This window comes from Ictidomys tridecemlineatus, chromosome 3 (genome assembly GCF_052094955.1).
Source record: "Ictidomys tridecemlineatus isolate mIctTri1 chromosome 3, mIctTri1.hap1, whole genome shotgun sequence".
Classification (NCBI taxonomy): Eukaryota; Metazoa; Chordata; class Mammalia; order Rodentia; family Sciuridae; genus Ictidomys; species Ictidomys tridecemlineatus.
In genome coordinates, this window is record NC_135479.1 from 139885082 (window position 1) to 139912513 (window position 27432).

At 34.1% G+C, this 27432-nt stretch overlaps 1 protein-coding gene across 1 annotated transcript in view; it reads right to left on the minus strand.

The window, feature by feature from the left end:
• LOC144375737 (oxysterol-binding protein-related protein 11-like) overlaps positions 1–27432 on the minus strand; it is a 116866-nt gene that overhangs the window by 45014 nt on the left and 44420 nt on the right. Inside the window, 8 exon segments of the mRNA XM_078041170.1 lie at positions 1780–1981; positions 9463–9546; positions 9548–9640; positions 11128–11201; positions 11927–11981; positions 12035–12197; positions 16775–16843; positions 25022–25087. Of these exon segments, the coding sequence (XP_077897296.1) occupies positions 1780–1981; positions 9463–9546; positions 9548–9640; positions 11128–11201; positions 11927–11981; positions 12035–12197; positions 16775–16843; positions 25022–25087 (806 nt within the window).

Consider the following 27432-nt stretch of genomic DNA (forward strand, 5'->3'; position numbering starts at 1 on the left):
TAATATTATTACATTATAGTGATATTGTTATTACATAATAATGTTATATAATTATATTAGATACTATATTTTTTGTATGTGTTTCACATCTGGGACAATGGAACAAATGGGTTAATTTAATCACACAAATAAAATTTTTAGAAATTTTTAATATTATACAGAATTTAATCAAGTACTTATTGAGCATCTAATTCAATATCTAGCACTGAGCTACTTGATTTTGTTTTAAATTAAGTAGCATAGACTGGAAATACACTTTTTCATTTTCCTAGCCAAAGTATTACTAACTAGAATTAAACCAAATTTCATAGATCAAGGTAACTCTTCTAAATATTCAACATAGGGGAAGAGGTAAGTTAAACAAAATACATCTGTCCCTAAGGAATATAATGCAGCCAATAAATGTTACTTATTAAAAACAGGTAAAAACTTGGAAAATATTTTTTATATTAAGTAAAAAATATGTCACAAACATATATATTTTCTAAGACCAAGTGTGTAACATAAAAAATAGAAAATAAAAAGAAAAACTTGGGAAAAAAGGTTATTGTTTTATATTAACAGTGGTGGTTTCTGGTTGGTAAAGAAAATACATGTCTTTTTTTTTTTTCCTTTAAACTACATGGTAGTTTGTAAATTTTCTATAATGAGTGCATTGCTTTATAACAGTATAAAATTTATACTAACTACTAACAATTTCTACAAGACACCACTCCACATTTACCATTCAAATTTAGGTTCTTCTCTCTCTTTGGAATGTCTTCTTACCTATCTCTCTCACTCCTAAATTAACTGGTCTTTGTAGCTTCTTTATGGCTTTTCCAGACCGTTTTCTATCAAAAATATTTGCCTATACATCTATTTTCTCACATACTTTGTTCCTATTGTCAGTAGCACTTTGTATACTATTTTACAGTTACTGTTTGCATGTTTCTTTCCCAATTGAACTATGAGTTCTTAAGGGAAACATACAGGACTTATTTGCCTCTCCAACAGTGACCTCACCTACACTTACAATTGTTATTAAAATGGTTTATTGGCTAGAAAATGCTGAATATAGGCACATAAGATAGAATCCACACATTATGCATTTGACTAAAGTAAACATTTTCCTGAGCAGAAACTTGCTGACTTTTTAAAATACCTTTTATAAGTAAGGGGATTAGTTGGAATAATGAGTTTTTATGAAATTCTAAGTTTCATTATTAATATGATGTGATAGGCTGATTCATTTCATTGATAGAAGATAAATGTTACTTACTGAAAATATTTTTATACTCTATGCAATAACATTCTTTTCCCCAATACAATGAATTTCAACAAACAGATGCTCTAAAATACTAGATGTATATTAATTTTCTAACTAAAAGGTGACTGATAAATATTTATATACATATGCATAAAAATGATGAGTAGTGTACTAAACTAAAACTTGAGAAATAAAAACAATCTTTCTACTTTGTTCAACTGAATGAACAATATAGTGATATCAACAATTTTAACAGAAATACAGAGTTGAGGGTTTTGAGTTCAGTTTTTGACACGTGGAACTTGAGATCTTAAAGAAATATTCGGGGCTACTAGGCAATAGACCTAAAATCATTTCAGATTCAGCCAACGGCACAATGAGGATGTATGTTAGTGTAGTAACTAAAAAAACAAGAGGTTCACTGGTTTCCTTTTCTTTATAAAGATTTTCTGGAGTGAGAACAATAATAGACGCAGTCCTCTCCAGGTTTTAGCCCTCAATGTTAGGATTACCTTTAATCTATAACTTACCTGAAGGCAATGAACCCTTCTGATGTGATGCATGCTGCAACTGGAGAATATGAAAGCAGTCATTTAAGCAGTTCATGGTTGCCATGGAAGTAGCTTTGAGCATTAAGCGATCCTGGTCCAAGGAACTAAGAAGACCAGAAGTAGGAAGGCATTCAATTCGTCTAATTAAGTCTCTCTGTTGTCCTTCAGCATGAGACATCATCTAAGGAGAATAACAGTCATAATTTCTGTGAAATATGTATCCTTTCGTTTTAGTTATCATATTTAGCTTCTGAGGCATTTTTAGGACATATTAGGCTGAGAAATCTATTTTTAAGTTTGCTAGGTTATTTCCAGTTAATGAATATTTAATGGTCAGTTATTTATCAAACGAAAAAAAAACGATGACTTTTGGTTACTGTACTTTTTCTCCAGAAGCAACAAAGCCCAAAGGTCTTGCCACTTTTTATTATCAGTATAAATTTGTACAAGTCATCAGAAAAAAACATCAAAAAAGTATTTTTTTGTAGTTGTAGATGGACAGCATGCCTTTATTTTATTTGCTTATTTTTTTGTATGTGGTGCTAAGGATTGAACCCAGTGCCTCACACCTGCTAGGCAAGCACTCTGCCACTGAGCCACAGCCCCAGGCCCCAAAAGGACATTTTAATAGCAGGATCAAATACTTCATTCAAAGTATCAGGATGGGGGTGTTTAGTGGAAGAGCACACGTGAGGCCCTAAGTTTGAACCCTTGCACTGCAAAAAACAAACCAACTAAAACCAAAGTAAAATTAATTTCCAATACCGTCTGTCAGCCATTTCCACTACACCTTTGGTGAGGCTTAATTTGAACCTGCAATGAGAACATGATTGTTTACTTGTTTCCTCTTTCCTAACCTAATTTTCTGGCCCTGTTAGGCTGAATTTTGGCAAAAGTACTGGGTATAAGCTTTTTGTGTCAAAGGAATTTAATACACTCTGCTTTGATTAGGAGTCTTGTCTACTTTTTTTAAACATAGCCAATGGAATAACAATGACTGTTGAGAAACCCAATTTTTTAGATGAAAACCAAATTTATAATGCCTAAATACTTTGAATTATAAGCAGAAAGTTCTCAATTGCCCATCCTTTGGCCACTAGCTTAATTCACATAGAAACTCTATAGTAGAGAGACTCCTAGCTCTCAGTGTCTCTGCTGTTCCAGATGATTTTTAATACAGTTTATTTATCAGAGGACTAGAGAAAGAGATGCAAACTAATCCTACAACGCAAATCAATCATGCATGGAAGAGGACCTGAAAAACATGTGCCATAGTTCAGGTTCAAGCATTTGCCATTCATAGGGGGAAAAAAAAAAAAAAGAAAGAGTTTTTAAAAGTTTAAAGATATCCATATAAACAAACATGGACACACAGACACACACACTTTGTGTGTAAATGTTTCTGTAAATAAATTTTGGGTCTAATGGGGTTGGGAAGATAGCTCAGTGTTAGAGCACTTGTCTAGCATACTTGCCCTGAATTCAATTTCCAACATCACTTACAAAAAAACTGGACTATTCATAATTCAAACTTATGAACCAGTATAACCAATTTTCAGTATAGTTTGGCAACATATACCATAGCTAAATAAATACAATTCATAATCTAACAACTATCCTCGAGTATGTAACCAACAGATACACATATATATGTTCATGAACTCAAATGTTCATCAACACTAGAATGGAAAAAAATATTACAGCATACTCATGTAGTAAACATTATGTAGTAATGAAAAGAAAGGAACAGCTATGTTCAACATCATAAGTAAATCTCAAATATATAATGTAAACCAAATAGAAGATGTGCCCAAAGTAATATATACTGTATGATTATAGTTTTAGAAATTTCAAAAGCAAGCAAAACATATCTATATTGTTATGAGTCAAAAAAGTGAGAAAAATGGGGCTGGGGTTGTGGATACAGATATCTTTAGGGTGCTCGAATAGCACAGGTGAGGCACTGGGTTCAAACCTCAGCACCACATTAAAAATAAAATATACTGTGTCCACCTACAACTAAAAAATAAATATTAAAAAAAAGTGAGAAACTGGACGATGACAGAAGCATGAAAGGGTCTTCTAGGGTACTAGTAACATTTAATTTGTTGATCCAGGAGGTAGTTATGTGGAAATTACATCAAAAGGTATCCTTTACACTTATATTCTGTATACTTCTCTGTTATAAAAGTCAATAAAAGATGAATAAAGGGAAAGAATCATAACTAAGATATTCATGACATAAATAATCAGAAATCACAATACAAAAACACTTGGAAGAAGAAAAACAGTGTTTCTTTTTGCAAATAGCTCAAAAAAGCCACCTGACAGTACTGATTTTAGAAGTGATGTAAGAAAGTATAAACATTAAAATTTGGTAATGGCTCTCTATAAAACAAAAAAAGCAAACTGATTATATATTTACAAAGAAGTGGAAAAGTAATCTGTGAAACTGTATTAGTGATTATTCCTGAACTATAAAACCAGTTTCTGAAAAGAGAGAGAATTTCAAGAATGCTGAAAACCTGGTCAACCTGAATTTTGTTGCTACATATGGCAATATGGAGAGAGTGTTACATCATCAGATAGCATCTAGTTTGAGTGAAAACCAGATTAGGCCCATAATTTTAATCACTGTGTGTTAACGTCTAACTTACTAAAATTGTCATTTTAGGGCTGGGGTTGTGGCTCAGTGGTAGAGCATTTGCCTTGCATGTGTGAGGCACTGGGTTCGATCCTCAGCACCTCAAAAAAATAAACAAAATAAAGGTACTGTGCTCATCTACAACCAAAAAAGTATATTTTTTAAAAATGTCATTTTAGCTACTATGGGCTAGGATAACTCCAGCATGAAACATGCACTGAATAACAAAAATGAAATAGTAAGTAGTACTAACAGTAAATAGCAGATAATAAAAAAACCATTTTAATTGGGTAAATATTTTATATTATCTGATATCAAGCACAATATAACTTTTTCTCCATGAGTCAATTATTTTTGCCTCCTGTTACTTATAACAATGGACTTATGCAGGGACTTGGATTAAAATGTTCTGTTTAAGGGCTGGGGTTGTGGCTTAGAGGTAGAGCACTCGTCTAGCACCTGCGAGGTGCTGGGTTCGATCCTCAGCACCACATAAAAATAAATAAAATAAAGGTATTGTGTAAAACTACAACAAAAAATATTTTTTTTAAAAAAAAGGTTTTGTTTAAACTCATTCTGAATCATATTAAATTTCTGCATTACAATCTCCTGGAGCTGGATATTTGTGAAACAGGAATTCTCAAAGTATGTTCTACAGATCCTTTTTCCACAGGGTAAGTGAAGTCAAAACTATGTTCATAATAATTTGAATAAGTTATTTACCTTTTAAAATATGGTAATATTTGCACTGATGATGCAAAAGCAATGGGTGTAAAAACAGTGGAAGATTAGTGAGAATCACGGTGGTGGCACTAACCCTATAAGGGATCACTGTATCCTTCACTACTGTGCACTCACAGAAAGCAAGCTAGTTTTTCAAGACACAATGGCACATTTCTGGAATCCCAGCTACCTGGGAGGCTGAGGCAGGAGAATGGCAAGTTTGAAGGCAGACTTGGCAACTGGGTGACCCTATCTCAAAATAAAAAATGAAAAATGGGCTAGGAGTGATCTGGGGTAGAGAGTCTCTGATTTCAATCCCCGAGAACAGAAAAAGGCCTTGAAAAAGCAGTAAAAATCACCAGGCTTACTACATCTTGACTCGAGTACACATTTTTAAAGTAAATACTGTGAAAAATAGAAAGTATTCATAAAGTATTTCTGTTGCATACCAAAGTAGAAAGATTGCCTAGAGAAAAAGCACTTCTGTGCCTGAGTGGCAAACTGAGCTAGTCTCTCCCGCCCCCCTTCCACAGATTACCATTTTTATGTGAAAGAATGACTAACAGAAAATCTGGCTATTCAAATTTGGGGGTAACTAAAATAGCTATTTTTTCAAAACTTAACAAAATGAGCTTATCATTTCCAAAGAAAAGACAACTGACTGTATTTGTTCTAATTATAAAATTTAAGCTTTAAAATGAAAATTAGAATTTTGGAAATCTGTGTCTGCCACCATAGGTTTGATAGCTTCCCAATACTTAAAAGTTTTTTCTGGTAAGACTAATGAGGATGTTATTATGAATTTTAGACCCTGTATAAAATGGATCAACATTTGCAGACCTGACTATACATTAGTATCTCCCAAATGACCAATAAATGTTATTAGAAAATCACGGACAGCTTAAAGATCTATTCAAGGTACAGGACAGATCAGTGGACTTGCATGTTATAAAACAGAAAAAAAAATTACATTTATTAGATTTCACATTGCTTCTAACATTTAAGAAATTATCAGTTGTCAAGTTTTGGTGCACTTTCAATAAATAACCAAAATTATTTGAAAAAACTACAGAAACATCCCTTATTTCTCTAACACATATGATGTCAAATTTTCTTCATATATTTCAACCAAAAAAACAAATGGCAATAGATTGAGTGCACAAGCAGATATGAGAATTCTACTGTGTTGTATTAAATCAGATATCGAAGAGATTGGAAAAGTATAAAAACAATCCACTCTTTTCAGTAATAATTTTGTTAGTTTTGGCAAAAGATCATTATTTGGCATGAAATATTATTTATATTAACATGGGCTACCGATAGTTCAAAATAATGAAACTTTTAAAAATTTCTCAGTTCTGATTTCTAATATATCAATAAACTTAACCATATATAACAAATACTCTTGGAAGTCCTCAATAATTTTTAAGAATGAAAGGGATCTCAAGACCAAAAAGTTTGAGAACTGTTTCCTAGAACCTTAATATAAAGTTTTCTACACTTTTTAGAAGAGAAACAAAATTTGCATGGTATCAAAATATCTCCTCCCCAAGATATTAATAACTACAAAGGGAAAGATGGCAACTGTTGGTGAATAGAAGTCATCCTAAACAAGTGACTGAGGCCAACATAACCAGTAATAAGACATAGCAACATCATGACTCTTTGATATGACATACTGAGGACACAACATTTTTTCTATGGCATTCTTTCCCAAAATGTATAATCTCATTCAAATCACAAGAAAGTATTATACAACTTCAAATTCAAGGGAAAAAAAAAAAAGATTAGATGGGCACAGTGGCACATGCCCATGATTCCAGCTACTTTAGAGGCTAAGACAGGAGGATCTCAAGTCCAAGGCCAGTCGTAACTTTTTGGTGAAACCTGTCTCTAAATAAAATATAAGAAAGACTGGTGGGGAGCGTAAGTGAGTGATAGAGTATCCCTTGGTTCAATTCCCAGTATCATTTAAAAAAAAAAATAAAATAAGTCTTCCTAAGTGTCAAGATCATGAGAGAGAAGAAATGATTAAGAAAATATAATTGCACGCTGAAGGAGACTAAACAGAAATAATAATTACATATAAAGCAGGATCCTGGACAAGATCCAGAACCAGAAGAAAAAAGTATCAGTACAAAAACTGCCAAAATTTGGGTAAGGACCATAGTTAATAGTATTATGTTAATATAATTTCCAGATTTTGATAATTATATTCTAGTTACTTAAGAGAGTAATATCACAGACAATCGGATAAAGAACATACAAAAATTCTATACTATTTTTCCAAATTTCCTGAAAATTTAAAAAGTTGTCTCAGTTTACTTAAGCTGATCTACAGTTTTAGCTTAATATAAATCTGTTTTTGTTGTTTTATTGTTACTGGGGATTGAATTCAGGGGCGCTTAACCACTGAGCCACATCCCCAGCCCTGTTTTGTATTTTATTTAGAAACAGGGTCTCGATGAGTGCTAAGTGCCTTGCTAAGTTGCTGAGGCTGGCTTTGAACTCTCAATTCTCCTGCCTCGGCCTCCTGAGTTGTTAGGATTACTGGCATGGCCCACCATGCCTGGTTACACAAATATCTTCAGTCATTGTCTTAGATAAAAACTATTTCAGACAAGCTCAGAAACTCACACGTTCATACAGAACTTATAGTTCCCATAATGAAATACATCTAAGCCACAAACTGAAAATAGATTCTTGAACAGATGCCATCATAAACAAGACTAAAAAATTTCATGCCTCTAGAGACTAGGCTGTGATGGTTTATTTATGTATTTTTTTTAGTTGTTGATAGACCTTTACTTATTTATATGTGGTGCTGAGAATTGAACCCAGTGCCTCACACATGCCACGAAAGTGCGCTACCACTGAGCCACAGCCACAGCCCCTGTGATGGTTTTTAAATAATCAGCTATATTTTAAAAGAAATAATCAACTATATTTTAATAATAATAATAATAATTATATAATAATAATTATATAATAATTATTATAATAATTATATAATAATTATATAATATTTATTATATAATAATTATAATAATTATAATTATTATATAATAATTATAATAATTATATAATAATAATTAATAATAATTTTAATAATCAACTATATTTTAAAAGAAAAAACAATGGTATGGAGGACTCAAAAATGGTGTAAACACACTAAAAAGATTGTTTTTTCAGAAACAGAATTATTCCATTAACATATAGAAATGTTTACAGTACACTCATAATCTTTAAGTTTGACCTGTTGTGTTCTTAAATGCAAAAGTACCACTTTAGTGAAGACACAGGCATTCACCTAAGACTTTTGTATGTTATGTATGGAGTTGAGGGGTGGTAATGTCACAGAGACTGTCAAACAATGGTCACCACCCAAGTCCTAGAAATAATAACTAGAGCCATACTTCAGGGAAAGGCTACCATTAAACTAGTCAAGTTTATAAGGTAATAGCTGTCCTTCCCTAAGAGGTAGTTCCTAGAAATAATAACTAGAGCCATACTTCAGGGAAAGGCTACCATTAAACTAGTCAAGTTTATAAGGTAATAGCTGTCCTTCCCTAAGAGGTAGTTGTTAAACACTGGGGATATATTCTCTATACACAAAAAGTGACATGTTAAATATTAACATGTTGATATGAAAAGTATATTTAAAGGACCTGTAGTGTGGATATTTTAAGAAATTATCACTGCACCAGTGAGAATAACAAAGCAATCGTTAGAGCACAAAAGATCAGTTGATTAAAGCCTTCATAGAAGAGAAGCTATAAGCAACAGAACTCAAGGACAAAGACCCAACCACACACAGACAAGCAAAAAGCTTACTTGATTATTAATTTTTACAGTCTACTTTTAGGCCGGATGCAGTGGAGCATGCCTGTAACCCAGTGGTCTGGGAGGCTGAAGCAGGACAATTACAAGTTTGAAGTCAAGCCTCAGTAACTTTAGCAAGGCCCTAAGCAACTTAGTGAAACTCTGTCTTAACATAAAAAAATAAAAAGAGCTATGAATGTAACTCAATTGTTTAGTACCTGTGGGTTCAAAGAGTCTACTTTTATTTGAGAACTGAAAGACATTTTAAAAATGCACATAACTTATAGAAATTTTGGGATACTGCATATAATCAGAATATTAATCACTGAATTATCTTAGCATACTAAATGAAAAATAACAAGGGCCCCAGAAGACAAAAATAGAGTATGTAAAAAAAAAAAAAAATTCTATGACAAAATCAAGCAGGCAGTATACCATTTTGCATTTTAAGCTTGATTTTAATTCATACTTACTTCTCTGACTTCCACAAGATGGTCTGGAGGTAAGTGAGCTCTTTTGCTCACTGATTGCAGTTTGGAATGTCCAACATTAAAAAAAAGAAATGGCATTTTGACTTGGTCTCCTCTGGGATATAGGAGAACTACCACTAGATGCAAGTGAGAAGCTCCGTGACTTCAGAGGAGGATTATTCTGTTAGACAAAGGAAAATAATTCTTTTTTTCCCCCAATTTAGGCTTCTTAACCATCAAACTACCATATACTTAAGGTTTACACATGAACAATTTTAAAAATTAAATTCAGAATTGACAAAAGAACATTTCAGAAGATGACAAAAATTTAAGCATTTCACATATCCACAGTAAACTGGAAATTTACCCAGAAATTTTCCAGTTTTATACCCTCAAATAACTTTTTCACATTTTATAAGTATATTAGAATAACAAATTTTTTATGTTTTCAGATTTTTAAGCATCATGATTAATACAAACACGGTACTCAACAATATGTAATCTAATACATCTGATGAAACATGCACGTTTCTCTGGAAAAAACTAGGGCTTTCTGATCATCACTAAAGAGTAGAATTTTGTAGTATATAAGAAAAACTATTATGTCAGATTTCCTGAAAAATAGACTACAGACCTAAATTACAAACAATTTTAAAAATCAGTTAGTAGAGCAAAACATAAGGAAGAATGGAAAAGAAAAGTCAAGTAATCACCTAAGTATTGAATCTTTTACACACACTGTCCATATATTACTTTTCAGACATCTCTAATTTCAGATGTCAAGTACTAAGACTTATTTTCCCCTTACAAAAATTTTAAAAATACTCCAAAGAAGATAGATGAATGAGTGACAAATAAGCAAATGAAAAGAGTTCAACATGATTAGTCACTAGGGAAATGAAATCAAAACCACAATAAGAGGCTACTTTACTTATACCTACTAGGGTGACTGAAATTTTTCATTCGTAAAGAACAATAACAAGTATTGGCAAGAATGTGGATAAACTGGAACCCTCATACATTGTTGGCAATGTAAAATGGTATGCTGCGTTTTAAAAAGTTTGGCAGTTCTTCAAAAAGTTAGAACTAACACAATTCAGCAATTCCACTGTTACATACATACTCTAGAGAAAGGAAATCATATGTTCACCCAAAAGCCTGAACACAAATGTTGGCAGTATTCATAGTATCCTTCAAATGGAAACAATCCAAAATTTCCATTGGCTGGCTTGTGGATAAGCAAAATGTTACATCCATAAAATGGAATACTATTCACTTTCTAAAAAGAACAAAGTACATGCAACAGTGTAGATGAATCTTGAAAACATTATGTCAAGGGGAAAAGGCCAGACACAATAAGCCATATTTTGTATAATTCCCTTTATATAGAATCCATGGAAACAGGAAATAGAGTAGTGTTTGCCAAGGACTTGGGAAAAGCTGAATAAGGACTTCTGGTGGTATGAGTTTTTGTAGTAGGTTATGGAAATGTGGAATTAGATGACTGCAATGGTTGTACAACCTTGTCAATATACCAAAACCATGAAATTCTACTTTTTAAAAGGATACATTTGATGGTATGTAAATAGTATCTCAGTTTAAAGATAAAAAGGACAACAACATTCTTTTCCCATTTTGTGCATTAATACTATTTATAAATCCACATACCTTTCCAATGGCTTCAGTGTGGTGCTGTGTACATATCTGAAGTCTGCTAACCCAATGTTGTCGCTCTTTAGCATCTGTGGCTGATTAAAAAAAGTCTAAGTTATTTCCTTTTATTTTTATTTCAGAATATAATTGTCCACAACTAAAGAACAGATGATTAAAAAGCAAAGATTGGTTCCACTCTCTCTAGATCAAATTTTCCTCCCTGACTAGAAGAAAATAGGAAAAAGCTCAAAGAATCAACCTTGTTAGGGAAAATAGTAGCTAAGTGTAGAAATTTCATAAGGAAGATAAAGCACATGTGTACATGCAACTAGGTGGGGTTATGAGACTGACTTAGGTTTCTTACAATAAAATGTTCTTAATTAAAGAAATAAGTTTTATGAAGGATTTGAGGTATCATTAATACTTTCAGATCTTAGCATTACCATTATACTTTGTATTTATTAAATGAAAAAACACAAATTTCTACACGAATAAAAATATCTAAACAGAAATTATGCTTTATTTTAATGAATACAGACATTTTAATAAATCCCAACTATATACATTAGTCACTAAAAACTGCAAAGAGGGTATACAAATGAAATCAAGTAAAGGGGCAAAAACACCTCTGAGGCAGACATTAAAACATTATTTAGATTTCTCAGTAATCAACATTTTGTCTACAGAGTTTTTGAGATGATACAATCCTAAAAAGACATGACCACTGTTCCACTTTGAAAAAAGTTATATATTGAAACAGATTCATAAATTCTCAAGAGCAGTTCCAAGACCCAGAACATTGTGTCTATATTACCAATGACAGTAGTTTCTACTTCTAAAACCCAAATAAAAGCAGGTAAGTACACCAACTTCTCAAGGAAAGAAGAAAATCACAGTATTAATTCTCATATCACAGTCGTACCTGCTCCCCACTGGCGGCATTAACAGTAAAAGTGTGAGAGTCTTCATCACTGGGTGATATTACAGCTCCTGCAAGCTGCAAAGTACCTCTGGGTTTTTGATTTCTAGACTGTTCATTCACAAAGTATTCCAATAGCCCAGCTTCATTGTTTAAGACAAAAAACCTGTAATAATATTAAGAAACTGTAATTTTTATTTTATTTTAAAGAGAGAGAGAGAATTTTTAATATTTATTTTTTAGTTTTCGGCGGATACAACATCTTTGTATGTGGTGCTGAGGATCGAACCCGGGCCGCACGCATGCCAGGCGAGCGTGCTACCGCTTGAGCCACATCTCCAGCCCCAAGAAACTGTAATTTTTAAACACTTCCCCTAGCCAAACCAAAGCAAAGCAAATTTCAGTCACTTAAAATCCTTGGGGTTAGCCAGGTGTAGTGGCACACTCCTGTAATCCCAGTGACTTGGGATGGTGAGATAGGAGGACTGCCAAGTTGGAGGCCAGTCACAGCAATTTAGCAAGACCCTATGTAAAACAAGTGGGCAGAGGCTGGAGATGTAGCTCAGTGATAGAGTGCTTCCTTAGCATGCATAAGGCCCTGAGTTCAATTTCTAGTATAAAATAAAAACAAAATAATGGGGTTATGTTACTAAAAAAATAAAATTCAAAAGCATTTCCAGAAGTAGCACTTGGAAACACTATGATGGATTTCCTAGCAGTAAAAATTTTGGCAAAGTTTAGTGAGTTTAATAAAAACACAAACCTGAGGGACAGGCATCTATTTAACTTTGCCCTATTTCAATGCTGGTGCTTATTTTTCCAAAGATTTGAAGGGATTATTTAAATTAACATAAAATAGCTATTGACATTATCTTACACTTCTAAGACATATGACTTCCCCTTTATGTCCATATTAATCTAAAAACATTACTCTTGCAACCTGGAAAATTCTGATAGCAAGAAAATGATCTTTTGTTGGTGCAGTGGCACTATAATCCCAGCCGCTTGGTACGCTGAAGCTCAGAGGATGGCGAGTTTAAAGCCAGCCTCAAACAAAAAGCAAAACGCTAAAGCAACTCAGTGAGACCCTGTCTCTAAATAAAATACAAAATAGGGCTAGTTATATTGTTCAGGGATTGAGTGCTTAGCATGCATGAGGCTCTGAGTTCAATGCCCAGTAATGAAAATGAAAAAATAAAAAAATAAAGGATCACAGAGAAACTGTCATGAGTATCCAGCACAGGTGCAATCTGGATACTCATGACAGTATCTAATCTTTTGTTAGTTCCTCTACAGGATGTGGGGAAAAGGGGTAAGCAAGCAAAAGGACAGGCTTACTAATCCTATGGCCTTTCCACATGTTCTTAACCTTTCTGTTCCCTCCTCATCGCTCCACCTATTTGCTTTATGCTGAAGATCCAGTATAACTATGCTGTGCCTCAAGAACTCCAGCTAGATACACAGAAAATAGAAAAGGAAGTTTTAATCAAGGTGGGCCTACAGCAGTTGATGTGACAAATTGAGACCTCTATGATTGGACAAACTGGCAAAGAGTAAGGGCTCTGTGTTTTCAGTCGAAAACAGGAATGGGTTGTCTTCATTCCTATACCTTCTGGTGCTGCTACACTGGCCTTGTGCAATAATATAAACAGTTGTGCCTTCTTCCCTGGCCTCAACTTGCCACTAATCTGAAATGCCATCTCTTATGGTTTGGATATGTGTACCCGCAAAAGCTCATGTGTGAGACAATGCAAGAAAGTTTCAAGGTGAAACAATTGGGTTATGATACCTTAACCTAATCAATATATTACTCCACTTAAATGTATTAACCACGTGGTAAATGTAGGTAGGTAGGGTGTTGCTGACTGTGGGCATGCCTTCACGGTATATATTTTGTCCCTGAAGCTCAGGGCTCAGCTCTCTCTGTGCTTCCTGATTGTCATGTCCTGAGATACCCTTCCTCCTCCACATCCTTCTGCCCTGATGTTCTGCCTCACTTGGACCCAGAGCAATGGAGTCTGCCATCCATGAACTGAGACCTCTCAAACTATGAGAGCCAAATAAACTCTCTCTCCTCTAAACTGTTCTTGTTAGGTCTTTTGATCGCCCAAGTGAAAAAACTAACATAAAACCTGTTATATACACTAAGCCTTATATGCTTAGATCTATTTGGGGCTTTCTTAATTGTGAGGCTTTCTTAATAATATTTAATGTGCACAAACTCCTAAGAGAACAAAGAATAGCATTAAGAAAAAAGATAAGCCAGGCATGCTGGTGCACACCTATAAATCCAGCTATCTGGGAGGCTAGGCAGGAGAACTGCCTGGACAACTTAGTGAGACTGTTATCAAAATAAATTTTAAAAAACATGTGCCAGGCCCTGGTTTCAATCCCTGGTACTGCCAAGAAAAAAAAAAAGACAAGGAATTCTTAAAATGCTGTGTACTATTTAAATGTGTGAATATTCAAAAGCTCACAAAAAAAAAACTGAGATGGAAAAATGCAAATGAAAGGCTTGACATGCCCCCCCCTTTTTTAAATAAAAAAATTAGAAATGACCAGCTGCAGAGGTGCACACCTATAATACTAACTACTCAGGAGGCTAAGACATGGTTGTACATGACTATAATCCAGCTACTTCAGCTACTCAGGAGGTTGAGGCAGGAGGACTACAAATTCAAAGCCAGCCTGGGCAATTTAGTGAGATCCTATCTCAAAATAAAAAGAAAATAAAAAGGGCTTTGGATGTAGCTTAGTGATAGAATGCCCTGGGTTCAATCTCTAATACCACCATCACCAAAAAAAAAAAAAAAAGCTAGAGAACTTTACTTTTCACTTTAGTAGGAATGAGTCCCTTCTAAATTTTCCTACCCAGCTTTGACCTCTCATATGACCTCCAACTTCATAATGCCATCTCTATTCAATCCTTCCTAACAATCCTTCAAGTTAAACAAGGACTAACCTTTTCTCTTAAAAAAAAAAAAAAAAAAAATCACATTTTTCAGCAGTGCTTCTACTGTTCTCTAAAGTGTCCAAGAACCATTCTTTCATATATTATTTTCATTTTCAAGTTACTTAAGGTAGGGAAGGCAAATCCACCTCCTGTTATTCTATCATGGCCAAAAGTAGAAGTCTCCAGGTGAATGTGAATTAGAAACAGCATGATAGGGCTGGGGCTGTAGCTCAGTGGCAGAGTGCCTGCCTCGCACATGTGAGGCACTGGTTTCGATCCTCAGTAACACATAAAAATAAATAAAGATATTGTGTCCCTATAACTAAATTTTTTTTTTAAAAAGAAAGAAACAGCATGATATAACATATACAACTTTGTAAAAATAATGTCTACAAAAACAGACTTTAGGGTAAGAATTATCTGATTTCAAATTCTAGTTTCATCACTAAACCACAATAAAATACCACTCCACACCAATGGGATACCAGTTTAAACAAAAATCAAAGAATTACAAATATTGGCAAAGTTGTAGAAATTAGAATCCTTGTACATTGTTGGTGAGGATGTAAAATAGTATGGGAGCTGTGGGAAACAGTTTGGAATCTCTCACTCCCAAATTAAATATGAGCCACCCATGCATGGTAGTATATGCCTCTAGTCCCAGCTACTTGGGATACTGAGGCAAGATGACTGCTTGAACCCAGGAGTTTGAGGCAAGTTTGGGCAACACAGCAAGAACCCATCTCCTTAATAATAATAATAATAATAATAATAATAATAATTATATATAAACAGAATTACTATGTGACCCACCAACTTCTGGGTATAGAGAAAAAGCAGAGACTTGAACAGATACTGATTACCCAATATTCACCACTATTCACAGCAGCATTATTCACCATAGCCAAAAGATAAAAGCAATCCAAATGTCTTATCAACAGATGAATGGATAAACAAAATGTATTACATACATATAATGGAATATTATTCGGCCTAAAAAAGAAAGAAGTTCTGACACATGGCTACAACATAGTTGAATCTTGAAGATAGTGCTAAGTGAAATAGCAAGTCACAAAAAGACAAATATTGTGTGACATAAGAGGTACTGGGAGTAATCAAAATTGAAGACAAAAGCAGAACAGTAGTGGCCAGGGGGTAGTAGAAGGGGAGTTTTTACATAATGGATATAGACTTTTAGTTTGAAAAAATGAAAAAAGTTCTGGAGATGAATGGTGGTGTTAATTGTACAAATATTTAAGTGTATCTAATGGTATCTAATAGTTTATAATAGTTAAAATGGTCTATCTTTGGTATTTCATGACAAAAAAAGGTTTTGGGGTTTTTTTTTTTAATTTTTATCTCTGCCCTGCAACTATCAGTTCCACAAAGTATTTGACACAGCTGGCTTTCTTACTTGCTAATTGCTGTGTGACCTTGGGGTGGTTCTTTAATCTCTCCAAGGTCCCAGAGAAGTTTTGAGAAATCAGCATAAAATACCTATTTCTTTCCCCTCAGAACATAAGCTCTGTAAGTATAAAAAGCATAAGACAGGTAAACACATGACTCTAATCCTAATGTAAGAGTACTTTTGAGGTATTTAAAGCTGTCACTTGAACGCCCTCACCTTCTAAGAAAGAAAATAAAGTCACTAAACTTTAGAAAACCCAGAAGAAATTCTTTTCTAAAAGGTTTCCTGTCATGTTTTTACTGAGGTAATATCTGAATGTAAAACTACCAGCCCCATTTTTCTGGTTTCTTAGGAGACTGATGTCATATAAACAATCACTTACCTGTATTGCCACCCAGTGACAAGGTTGGTGTACTTCATTAAATAGCCATACACATTTTCCATGTGATCACTATTAAAAAAAGAAAGAAAGAAAGAAACAGAAAGTCAATTAAAATTAAAAGTCTCAAGAAGGTAATTGCAAACTTTTGAAAATGGCTATAGATATAGATATTTTCCATAAATGCCTCAAATTTTCTTTAGAAATAAAATGTTAAAAGGGTTTAACAGAGGGGCTGGAGTTATGGCTCAGCCCCCAGCACATGTGAGGATCTGGGTTTGATCCTCAGTACCACATAAAAATAAATAAAATAAAGGTGTCCAACTATAACCAAAAAATAAGTACTTTTTAAAAAAGAAGGAAAAAAAAGGGTTAACAAAGGCATTTAATTTCCCAAATTTCATACCTATAGGACTTTATTTTATTAGATTTCTTCAAAACAAGTGCAATATATCATACATTATTATGTATTAGATTTATTGCAAACAAAATCATTATACAAATATAAAATTTCATATATTCTCTGACCTACTCTTATCTATATATAGATATGTATGCATAGCATATAGATATGTATGCTGTTTATAAATTAAAATGTTGTGTCAGACTTCTTCAATAGTTATATAATAAAATCCAGTTTTATGGTTCAAAAATAAACTAAAAAAGGTATCTAGATCAAATATTGCCTCCTTACTCTGGAGGAACATACAAGGGGCCAAGTTCTGTCTTTGAGTCTTGGTTTCTAAAATAAAGAATCTTGGAGGGTGTGTTGTTGTTTTCCAGTTAGGAGGATCAAACCCAGGATCTTGGTACATGCCAGGGAAGCATGAGGTACCATTTAGCTATTCTCTTTTTATTTTGAGTCAGTATCTTGCTAAATTGCCCAGGCCAACGTTGAACTTTTGATCCTCTTGACTCAGTCTCCTGTGTGCCTGGAGTAGCTGGAGTAAAGACTGAGTACATGTCCCCTCTCCCCCTGCATTTTTCTTCCATTCCAGGGTTAGCAAGCAACATTGTTTATTAAATTAAACTCTTCAAGTGCTTTTTGGTTTCAGGTCATTAAAAACAGGTCAGGAAAACAAAGGTTTCTAAAATGTCAGCCCAAAGTTCTGATAACTAAACACTATTCTGCCATGTTATTAAAACTGACAGCACCAGCTGAATTCTCATTTCAATATTTTCTAAACCATGCAATTAAAAGGAAGTCCCCTCCCTACCCCTTTCCTTCCTCTTCCTCTCCTCTCTCTCTTTTTTTTTTTTTAAATTTGCCACTGGGGAATGAATGCAGAGGTGCTTTACCAGCCCCAGCCCTCTTTATTTTTTATTTTGAGACAAGGTCTTGTTAAGTTGCTGAGGCTGGCCTTTAATTTACAATCCTCCTGCCTCACCTTCCCAAGTCCCGAGGATTACAGGCATATGCCATGGCACCTAGCAAGAAAGGATTCTTCTCTAGAAAACCACTTTGGGGTTTTGGCTAGAGTTTCTATACTTCCATCCCCAGGTCACATCCAAGTTACTTCTGTTCCTTTGGTACTTCGAGAAGCAGAGAAATACTTTGCTTGTCGGGTTCCCACATCTTTCTCAAGGTTCAGGCTTAAATAGCTCTTTGAGAATCACAGGAATCCCAGTGCCCATGGAGACTGTCTCAAAATAATTTTCCACTGAATTCCTTCTCTGTTTTCTGTTTTAGGTATTTAACACCTAAGTTCATCTTCTCTAACCTATTCTTACCTATAAAACTTACTAGTCCATTTTATCCTGGAACTATATAACCTCTATATTTATACTGTCCAATAATCCACAAAAAGGCTGGTAGTATACAACCTAAATTAGATATTTCCTCAACATGGACAAGATATTTCATAATTCACTATTTGGGGAATTTCTCCTTAATCTAGGTTCTCTATGCCAAGTCTTTGTTTCTAAACAAGTGTCAATTCATAGCCATTAGCATGTAGTAGAAGCAATTAGGACTGGTTCTAGAACTGCATGTATTCTTCAAATAATGCAAACTATAGGGAGAATCTTTTGAAAACCTTACATATAACATGTATATCTGAAGAAAAAAGTTTTATGTAAAAGCAGTCAGGGGCTGGGGTTGTAGCTCCTTAGTAGAACGCTTGCCTAGCATGCGTGAGGCACTGGGTTCAATCCCCAGCACCACATAAAAATAAACAAAACAAAGGTACTGTGTCCATCTCCAAATTAAAAAAAAAAAAAAAATTAAGTATAAAAGCAATCAAAGAAAATACATCATTTCTTTTACCTTTTCTCAGTCACTACTTTCATTTTACTAATAGTTCTCATTTCCAAGTTATTACTATCAGTCATTTAGTAGTTAACAATGAATTTTTAAAAGCAGACAATTTCAATATCATACACTAAAACAATCTAAAGTATACCCTTATATATCACAATATAGTAATGTTTTGTGTATTTTTTATTGTTATATTTTATCAATGCATATATCTAAAGAGTTAACTTTCTCACAAAAATTACAAGGATACTGTCATGGCTTATTTGATAACAGCATAAAGCCAGACTCAAAAGAACCAAATTCAAATAAGCAGCTACAAACTTTTGGCTTATTTTTACTAAATAAAACATCTGTCCCCAGATTTCAAAGGGTCAAAGTAAGAACATTCTATTCTTTGGAACAGCTGGTTGCACTGTCCCTCATCTTCCTCTTTTTATGTATCTCAAGCCACAGCTACTATTTAACGCAATCAGCTAACATGGAATGACTATGCCATCTGGTGGCTAACATAAAGAGCCATGTGACAACATCTTTGGTTCACCCCAGATTCTTTGATACAGGTTAAACATGCAAGGATTTCAGATTAGAAATGCTCACCAGTAAACTCTATACAAATATTCTAAAATCTGAAAGCTGTGAAACCTGAAACATTTCTGGTCCCAAGTGTTTCTTTTTCTTTTCTTTTTTTTTTTTGTAGTTGTAGATGGACACTATGCCCTTATTTTGTTTATTTTTATGTGGTGCTAAGGACCAAACCCAGTGCCTCACATATGTTAAGCAAGCACTCTCCCACTGAGCTACAGCCCCAACCCCCCAAATGTTTCTGATAAAGGATACTCAACCTATGACCTATAGTATCTCCAACCTTCTGGCTTTACTCATTTAAAACAGGTGAATTTTCAAAGGGAAAATAGTAGTATAGAGGAAAAGGACCATGGGCAGAAAGGAAAAGAAATACTAGGGAACAATATTGATTAAATTATGCTGTTACCTTATGTTCACGTATAAGTATGTAACAATAAATCCCACTATTATATATAATTATAATGCACCAATAAAAAATAAGGAGAGGGCTGGGGTTGTGGATCAGTGGTAGAGCACTTGCCTAGCATGTGTGTGGCACTGGGTTCAATCCTCAGCACCACATAAAAATATATAAATAAAATAAAGGTATTATGTCCATCTACAACTTAAAAAAAATGGAGAAAAAGAAAAATTGTAGTCTTTTTTGAAAAAATATGTCAGTTTTTATAGATTTTAATGTATCTATTTTAATAAAATCTAATTATTAAAGTGGGAACACACTACATATCTGATTATATCAAACTACTTTGTGTTCTATGAAGCAGAAGTGACAGTCTAAAAAACTTAAGACACAGCTCAGAAGGCTGAGGCAGGAGGACTGTGAGTTGAAAGCCAGTCTCAGCAACTTAGCAAGGTCCTAAAAATACAAAAAAAGGACTGAGGATGTGGTTCAGTGATCTTTTTTAGTTGTTGATGGACCTTTATTTATTTATTTGCATGTGGTGCTGAGAATCGAACCTAGTGCCTCACACATGCTAGGCAAGTGCTCTATCACTGAGCTAAAACTCCAGCCCCTCTATTGGAATCTTTTGTTCAAAGAGATTATAAAATGGCTATAAAATCCATAAAAAGTATGAGTTTGGTATAATTGGTACACACGTTTTTGGTTGCAACTATTTATAGTAATACCAAAAAGCTGCAAGGGGAAAAAATAAATGAAAATAATAGAAAATAATAGAAATTGGGGCTGGGGCTTATTTCTGATCTCTTAATAACAATTTATAATTAAAATTTTATCAAAGTAATGTCTCACCTGTTGTTTTTATTTCTGATTACACTGTAAATTCTGTAAACACAAGGGCTATGTGTATATAGTGCTTCTCTGTCATAATTATAAGAGGCATCTTTCGAATTAATTCTAATACCTTAGCATGAAAATAAATATAGTTTATGCTTCCAGGCCTATTTCAGCTATACAAATAAACCATGTTTACCAAAGTTGTAAAACAAAATAAAACTATGTTCAAGTTCATTTGAAAAGCAACATATTTGGGGGGCTTATAAAAGCAGGTAACATATATATTATGTAATTACAAACCTGTATCTACTATTGTGAGGAATTTTATCTATGTAACTGACAAAGTCTTAATAACTACTGTTAAGAGCAAGAGAATCTTTTTTTTTTTTAAAGACAGAGTGAGAGAGGGGGGAGAGAGAGAGAGAGAGAGAGAGAGAGAGAGAGAGACAGAATTTTTAATATTTATTTTCTTTTTAGTTCTCGGCGGACACAACATCTTTGTTGGTATGTGGTGCTAAGGATCGAACCCGGGCCACACGCATGCCAGGCGAGCGCGCTACCACTTGAGCCACATCCCCAGCCCAAGAGCAAGAGAATCTTAGGGGCTAGCTCAGCGGCTTGTCACAAAGCCCTGGGTTTGATCCCCAGCAGAAGAAAAAGAGAGGAGCACTTGAAGAATTTAAATAAATAAATAATTAATTAATTAAGAAGAGGAAAATTTGGCTTTAGTTCATAAATCTAAATCTATACTTTTAGAAGAATTAATGTTAAGAAATGAACAAAAAAAGGGGACCCATAAGGCTGAGGGCTTGAAGATTAAAATTATAATGCAGGGATAATCTGTCATGTCATATCCTCAGAGAAGAATAAATGGTAAAGACTTTAAGATATCTATACTGAGAATAATTTTTAACATGTCAATAAATGATCCTGAATTCTTGCAAATACTGAAATGCTAAATTAACAGAATGCTGGAAAGCTTATGAAAAAAATAGCCAGTAAACTTGAATATGGCCCAGAGGAAAGCCCTATTTATATAAAATTTTTTTTTGCCTCCACCATAGCTTTAAGATAAAAATGACTAAAATTATATGTAACTACAGTGTACAATGTGATGTTCTGATATAAGTACACACTGTGCCAGGATTAATTCAAGCTAATTAACATAGCAGTCACCTGACAACACTTTTTTGTTTGAAAAAATTTAAGATCTATTTTTTGTCTTTTTTTTTTTTTAACTGAGTTGTAGGAGTTCTTTAATATATTATGGTTAGAAATGCTTCTTCTCCATCTATGGTTTGCCTCTTCATTATCTTTTTTTTCCTACCCCCTGCAGTACTACTGAGCTACACTCCTGGCTCTTTTTTTAATTAAAAAGAATTTTTTTTATAGTTGTAGATGGATGGACAGCATGTCTTTATCTTTTTATTTTTATGTAGTGCTAAGGATCAACCCCAGTGCCTCTCACATGCCAGGCAAGCGCTCTGCCACTGGGCTATGGCCCCAGCCTACCCCGAGCTCATTTACTTTTTATTTTGAGACAGGGTCTGGCTAAGTTACTCAGGCTGATCTCCTACTAATCCTCCTCCTTGGTGGCCTGAGTCCTTGGAATTAAAGGCATGCACTGTTGACTCCAGCCCTTTGTAACAAATTGTAAATCTAGAGTTCAGTGGCATTAAATCCTTTCACATTGTTGTGCAACCATCACTATCAAGTATTCTAAACTTTTCATCTGTCCAACTGAAAGTGTACTCCACTTAACATTCACTCCCCACTCTTTTTTCCTTCTCCAAATGGTCTTTCCCCCCGCCCCCCCACCTCCCCATATTGGGGACTGAGGGGACCCAAGGCCTTCCTAGCTGAGCTATATCCACAGGCCTTTTTATTTTATTTTCAGGTCTCACTAAGATGCTGAGGCTGGCCTTAAACTTGTGATCCTCCCGCTTCAGTCTACTGAGTAGCAGGGATTACAGCATGTACTACTGGGCCCAGTTTGATATCTCTTTTGGTAAGCAGTAATTTCAAATTTTCATAAAGCCCAACTTAACATTAATTTTTTTTCTTTTAATGAATCTTTAAGAAGTCTTTGCTTATGCCAATGTGGCAACAAGATTCTACAATATTTTCAACTAAAACCTAGAATTTTGGTTTTTAAACTTATATATATAATCCAAATTTAATTAATTTTTGTATAAAATGTGATATATGTTTCAAGGTTCATGTTTCCCCACATAGATATCCAGTTTTTCTAGCATCATTATGTTGAAATGGTATATAGAAGTGTGGATCTAGGTTATATAGTTCAGTGGTAGAGTGTTTGCCTAGAATGTGTGAAGCTCTGAGTTCCATCATCAGCACCAAAAAAAAAAAAAAAATTTTTTTTTAAATTATTTCTGGAGTCAGTTGTGTTCCATTGCTCTGTTTATGCCAATACCCTACAACATAGCTTTATAGTAAATCTTAAAAATAGGTAATATATTCTAGTTTTTTTCTTTGTCAAAATTGTTTTGACTATTCTAGGTCCATAGAATCTCCATAGAAAAGTCACTGAAATTTTGAGTAGGACCACAATTTGGGAAGAATGGATGTTTTAATCCATGAACATGATTATTTAGGTCTTCTTTAAGTTCTTCAGGCAATGTTTTATGTTCAGTGTAGAGGTATTCCAACATCTTTCATTACATCAATCAATAAGTATTATGTTTTGATGCTATTATAAACTATATAGTTTTAAAACTTTTATTTTCTAATTGTGGTACCAGGGATTAAAACCAGGGGTGTTCTACAATGGAGCTATATACCCAGCACCCACTTTTTAAAAATTGTTCTTTTGAGACAGAGTCTCACTAAATTGCTGAATCCTGTCTTAAACTGAAATCCTCCTGCCTCAGCCTCTGGAGTTGCTGGGATTACAGGTATGTACCATAGCGCCTGGCAAAACTATTGATTCTGATATATTAATCTGATATCCTCACCTATTAAAATTCAGTTTTTAGTTCCGTAGGTTTTTGGTTGATCTATTGTGATTTTCTAAGTATCAATCTTATTGTCTGTGAACAAAGAAATTTTACTTTTTCCCAATATTTATGCTTTTTACTTAATTTTCTTGCCTCAATTCACTGAGTGAAACCTGCAGTAAAATGTTTATTAGGAATGGTGAGCATAGGATACCTTGTTCTTGACCTTAGGAGAAAACGTCAGTATTTCACTCTTATTAATTTATTTTGATAGGGTATCTCTATGTTGCCCACACTAGTTTCAAACTCCTAGACTCAAGTGATCTTTCCATTTCAGCCTCCCAAGTAGCTAGAACTATACCTAAGTACCACTGTGCCCACCTAAGTATAACACTAGACATGAATTTCAGACAGAAGAAATTCCCTTTTATTTCAAGTTTGATGAGAATTTTTATTATAAATGAGTGTTGAAATTTGTCAAATAAATATTTCTACATATATCAAAATGAGTATGCAGGTTTTTATCTTTATTCCTTTAATATATGAATGAGACTAATTTTTTTTTTTTTTGGCAGGGGTTGGGGAGAGACCAGGGATTGAACTCAGGGGCACTCAACCACTGAGCCACATCCCCAGCTCTTTTTTTAAAGACAGGGTCTCACTGAGTTGCTTAGTGCCTTGCTGTTGCTGAGGCTGGCTTTGAACCAGCAATCCTCCTGCCTCAGGCTCCTGTGCCACTGGAATTACAGGTATGCACCACCATGCCTAGCAAGACTAATTTTTTTTTTAATATTTATTTTTTAGATGTAGATGGACACAACACAATGCCTTTATTTTTTTATGTGGTGCTGAGGATCGAACCCGGGTCCTGCTCATGCTTGGCAAGCGCTCTACCGCTGAGCCACAATCCAAGCCCATTTTTTAAAAAAAATTTTTTTTAAGTTGTTGATGGACATTTATTTTATTCACTTATTTATATGTGGTGCTGAGAATAGAACCCAGTTTCTCACACATGCAAGATAAGTGTTTTACCACTGAGCTACAACCCCAGCCCCGTAAGACTAATTTTTAAATATTAAACTAACTGTGCATTTGAGATTAAGTCAGCATAATATAAATTCCAGTAAACCTGATAAAAACAGAAGCCTAGAAGTCACTAACACTCCCCCACTAAAGTTCACCTCAGGTTTATGTTAAGTTTTCTAGGTACTCACACATCCATATGATGACCAGCACTCTGTAGCCCATCACCCATTTCTTTTTCTATGGCACTCCATTCACTGGAAGAAAGATAAAACCAGAAGCATCATGAACTAGAGATATGGAATATTATTAAATGGAATCCTATACAAGATTCTTTTCTAGCTAGCTTTGAAATACTTTATATTATCCATTTTGGATTTATTTTCTGTGACTCAAATATTACTAAAGTTTTACTATGCACCTAATGTTTCTGTACAGTACTTTTTTTTTATTAGCTATAGAACAATGTCATGTTCATCAAAATCATCCAGTGAGCATTTAAAAATACACATTGGGCCAGGGTTTTGGTTCAGTGGTAGAGTGCTTGCCTAGCATGTGTGAGGCACTGAATTCAATCCCCAGCACCACATAAAAATAAACAAAGGTATTGTGTCCATCTACAACTAAAAAAAAAAACTACACATGTCCCAGAGATGATGATTAAGTAGTTAAAAGTAGCACCCCATTTTTTAAAAAAACTCCTCAATTGATTTAAATCTTTTTTTTTTTTTGATTTTTTTTTTTTGAGAGAGAGAGAGAGAGAGAGAGAGAATTTTTAATATATTTTTTTTAGCTTTCGGCGGACACAACATCTTTGTTTGTATGTGGTGCTGAGGATCGAACCCCGGGCTGCACGCATGCCAGGTGAGCGCGCTACCGCTTGAGCCACATCCCCAGCCCCTGATTTAAATCTTTAGGATTAAAGAATGTTACCTATAAGTATAAACTGTTTTGTATGTTACTTACCTTGCTTTAAGCAGCAGATACCAACTCTGAAGCCTTCACTTACAGTTAATTATAAAATAAATAAATAAAAATTGGAAACACTCTTCCGGAATGCTAACATGATGAAGCAAATGGAAAACTATATACATAACTTCATGTGGTAGGTCACAGTCAAAACACAGGTGTACTAAAAATATGGCATGATACTACGTTCAGACCATATGTAAAAGGTAAATATGAAACAAATTAATTTCATGTTTAGATTTTGGTTTCATCCCCAAGATATATCATTATACATATGTGAAGATGCCAAAATCCAAAACACTTCCAGTTCCAAGAATTTCAGGTAAGGGATACTTAATCTGTACTAAGGTATGACATAATTTTAGTCCTTTTATGTTTTTTTTTTGTGTATTTTAATTTGGCTGCAATTATATTGTATAAGCAATTTTGTATTGTGTGTTTTCCCCATACCATTACATTTCCAACAATTTTTCTAAACACAATTTCAAGTGGCAACCCACAATCTTTTGAACCATTTTCCTGCTTATACAAGGCTGTTTGAGATTTTTGTTGTTGTTGTTGTTAAAGAAAATATAATAAAAATGGTAAGGAACTGGGGTTGTAGCTCAGTGATAGAACACTTGCCTAGCATGCATGAGGAACTGGGTTTGATCCTCAGCACCACATTAGATAAATAAAATAAAAAAGTAGGGCTGGGGTTGTGGCTCAGTGGTAGAGCGCTCACCTGGCATGTGCAAGGCCCTGGGTTGGATCCTCAGCACCACATATAAATAAAATAAAGGTATTGTGTCAGCTACAACTAAAAAATATTAAAAAATAAATAAAAATTAAAAAGTACTGTGTCCATCTACAACTAAAAAATTTTTTTTAAATGTTAAATACTGGAGCAGGGTTTGTGGCTCAGTGATAGAGTGCTTGCCTAGCATGTGTGAGGCACTGGGTTCAATCCTCAGCACCACATTAAAAAAAAAAAAGAATGATTAAAATATACATTTAAAAAAAATGTTGAATACTGCTTTTTTTTTTTTTTTCTTTTGTGGTGTTGGGAATTGAACCCAGGGCATGTGAGGCAGGCATTCTACCAACTGAGCTATATACCTAGTCCCAAATACTGCTACTCTTTTAATACGAAGTTTTTATATCATAATCTTGAAATATCAGATTGTATGCTTATAGTACCAGAAGGGGAAAAAAAAAAACACATGATTTTTACTACTGTCAAGGAAGCAACAAAAACATATGCATCTCCAATACAAATGTATAGTTATAATTAAAAGGTAAAAGTAGGTAACATTGCTTCCAAGAATTTTCTTAGCTTATATGTTTATGCTCAAAATAGTAGAGCAATCTTGAACTTTTTTTAGTGTTTTGATGTTTACAAAATGGCTTTTAAATATCTATCTGTAGATCCAAAGCCACATTTCTATGCCCACAAGACAATTCTGCTTTAATGTACTTTTCTCACTTGAATCTTTTTTTGGTGGTGCTGAGAATCAAACCAAGTGCCTCACGCATATGAGGCAAACCCTCTACCACTGTGCTACAAACCTCTCATTTCAAATTCAACATATCTAAAACTTAGATTGTTATTGTGAGATAATGCAATAAAGGTTAGAAGTGAAATAATTGGGTT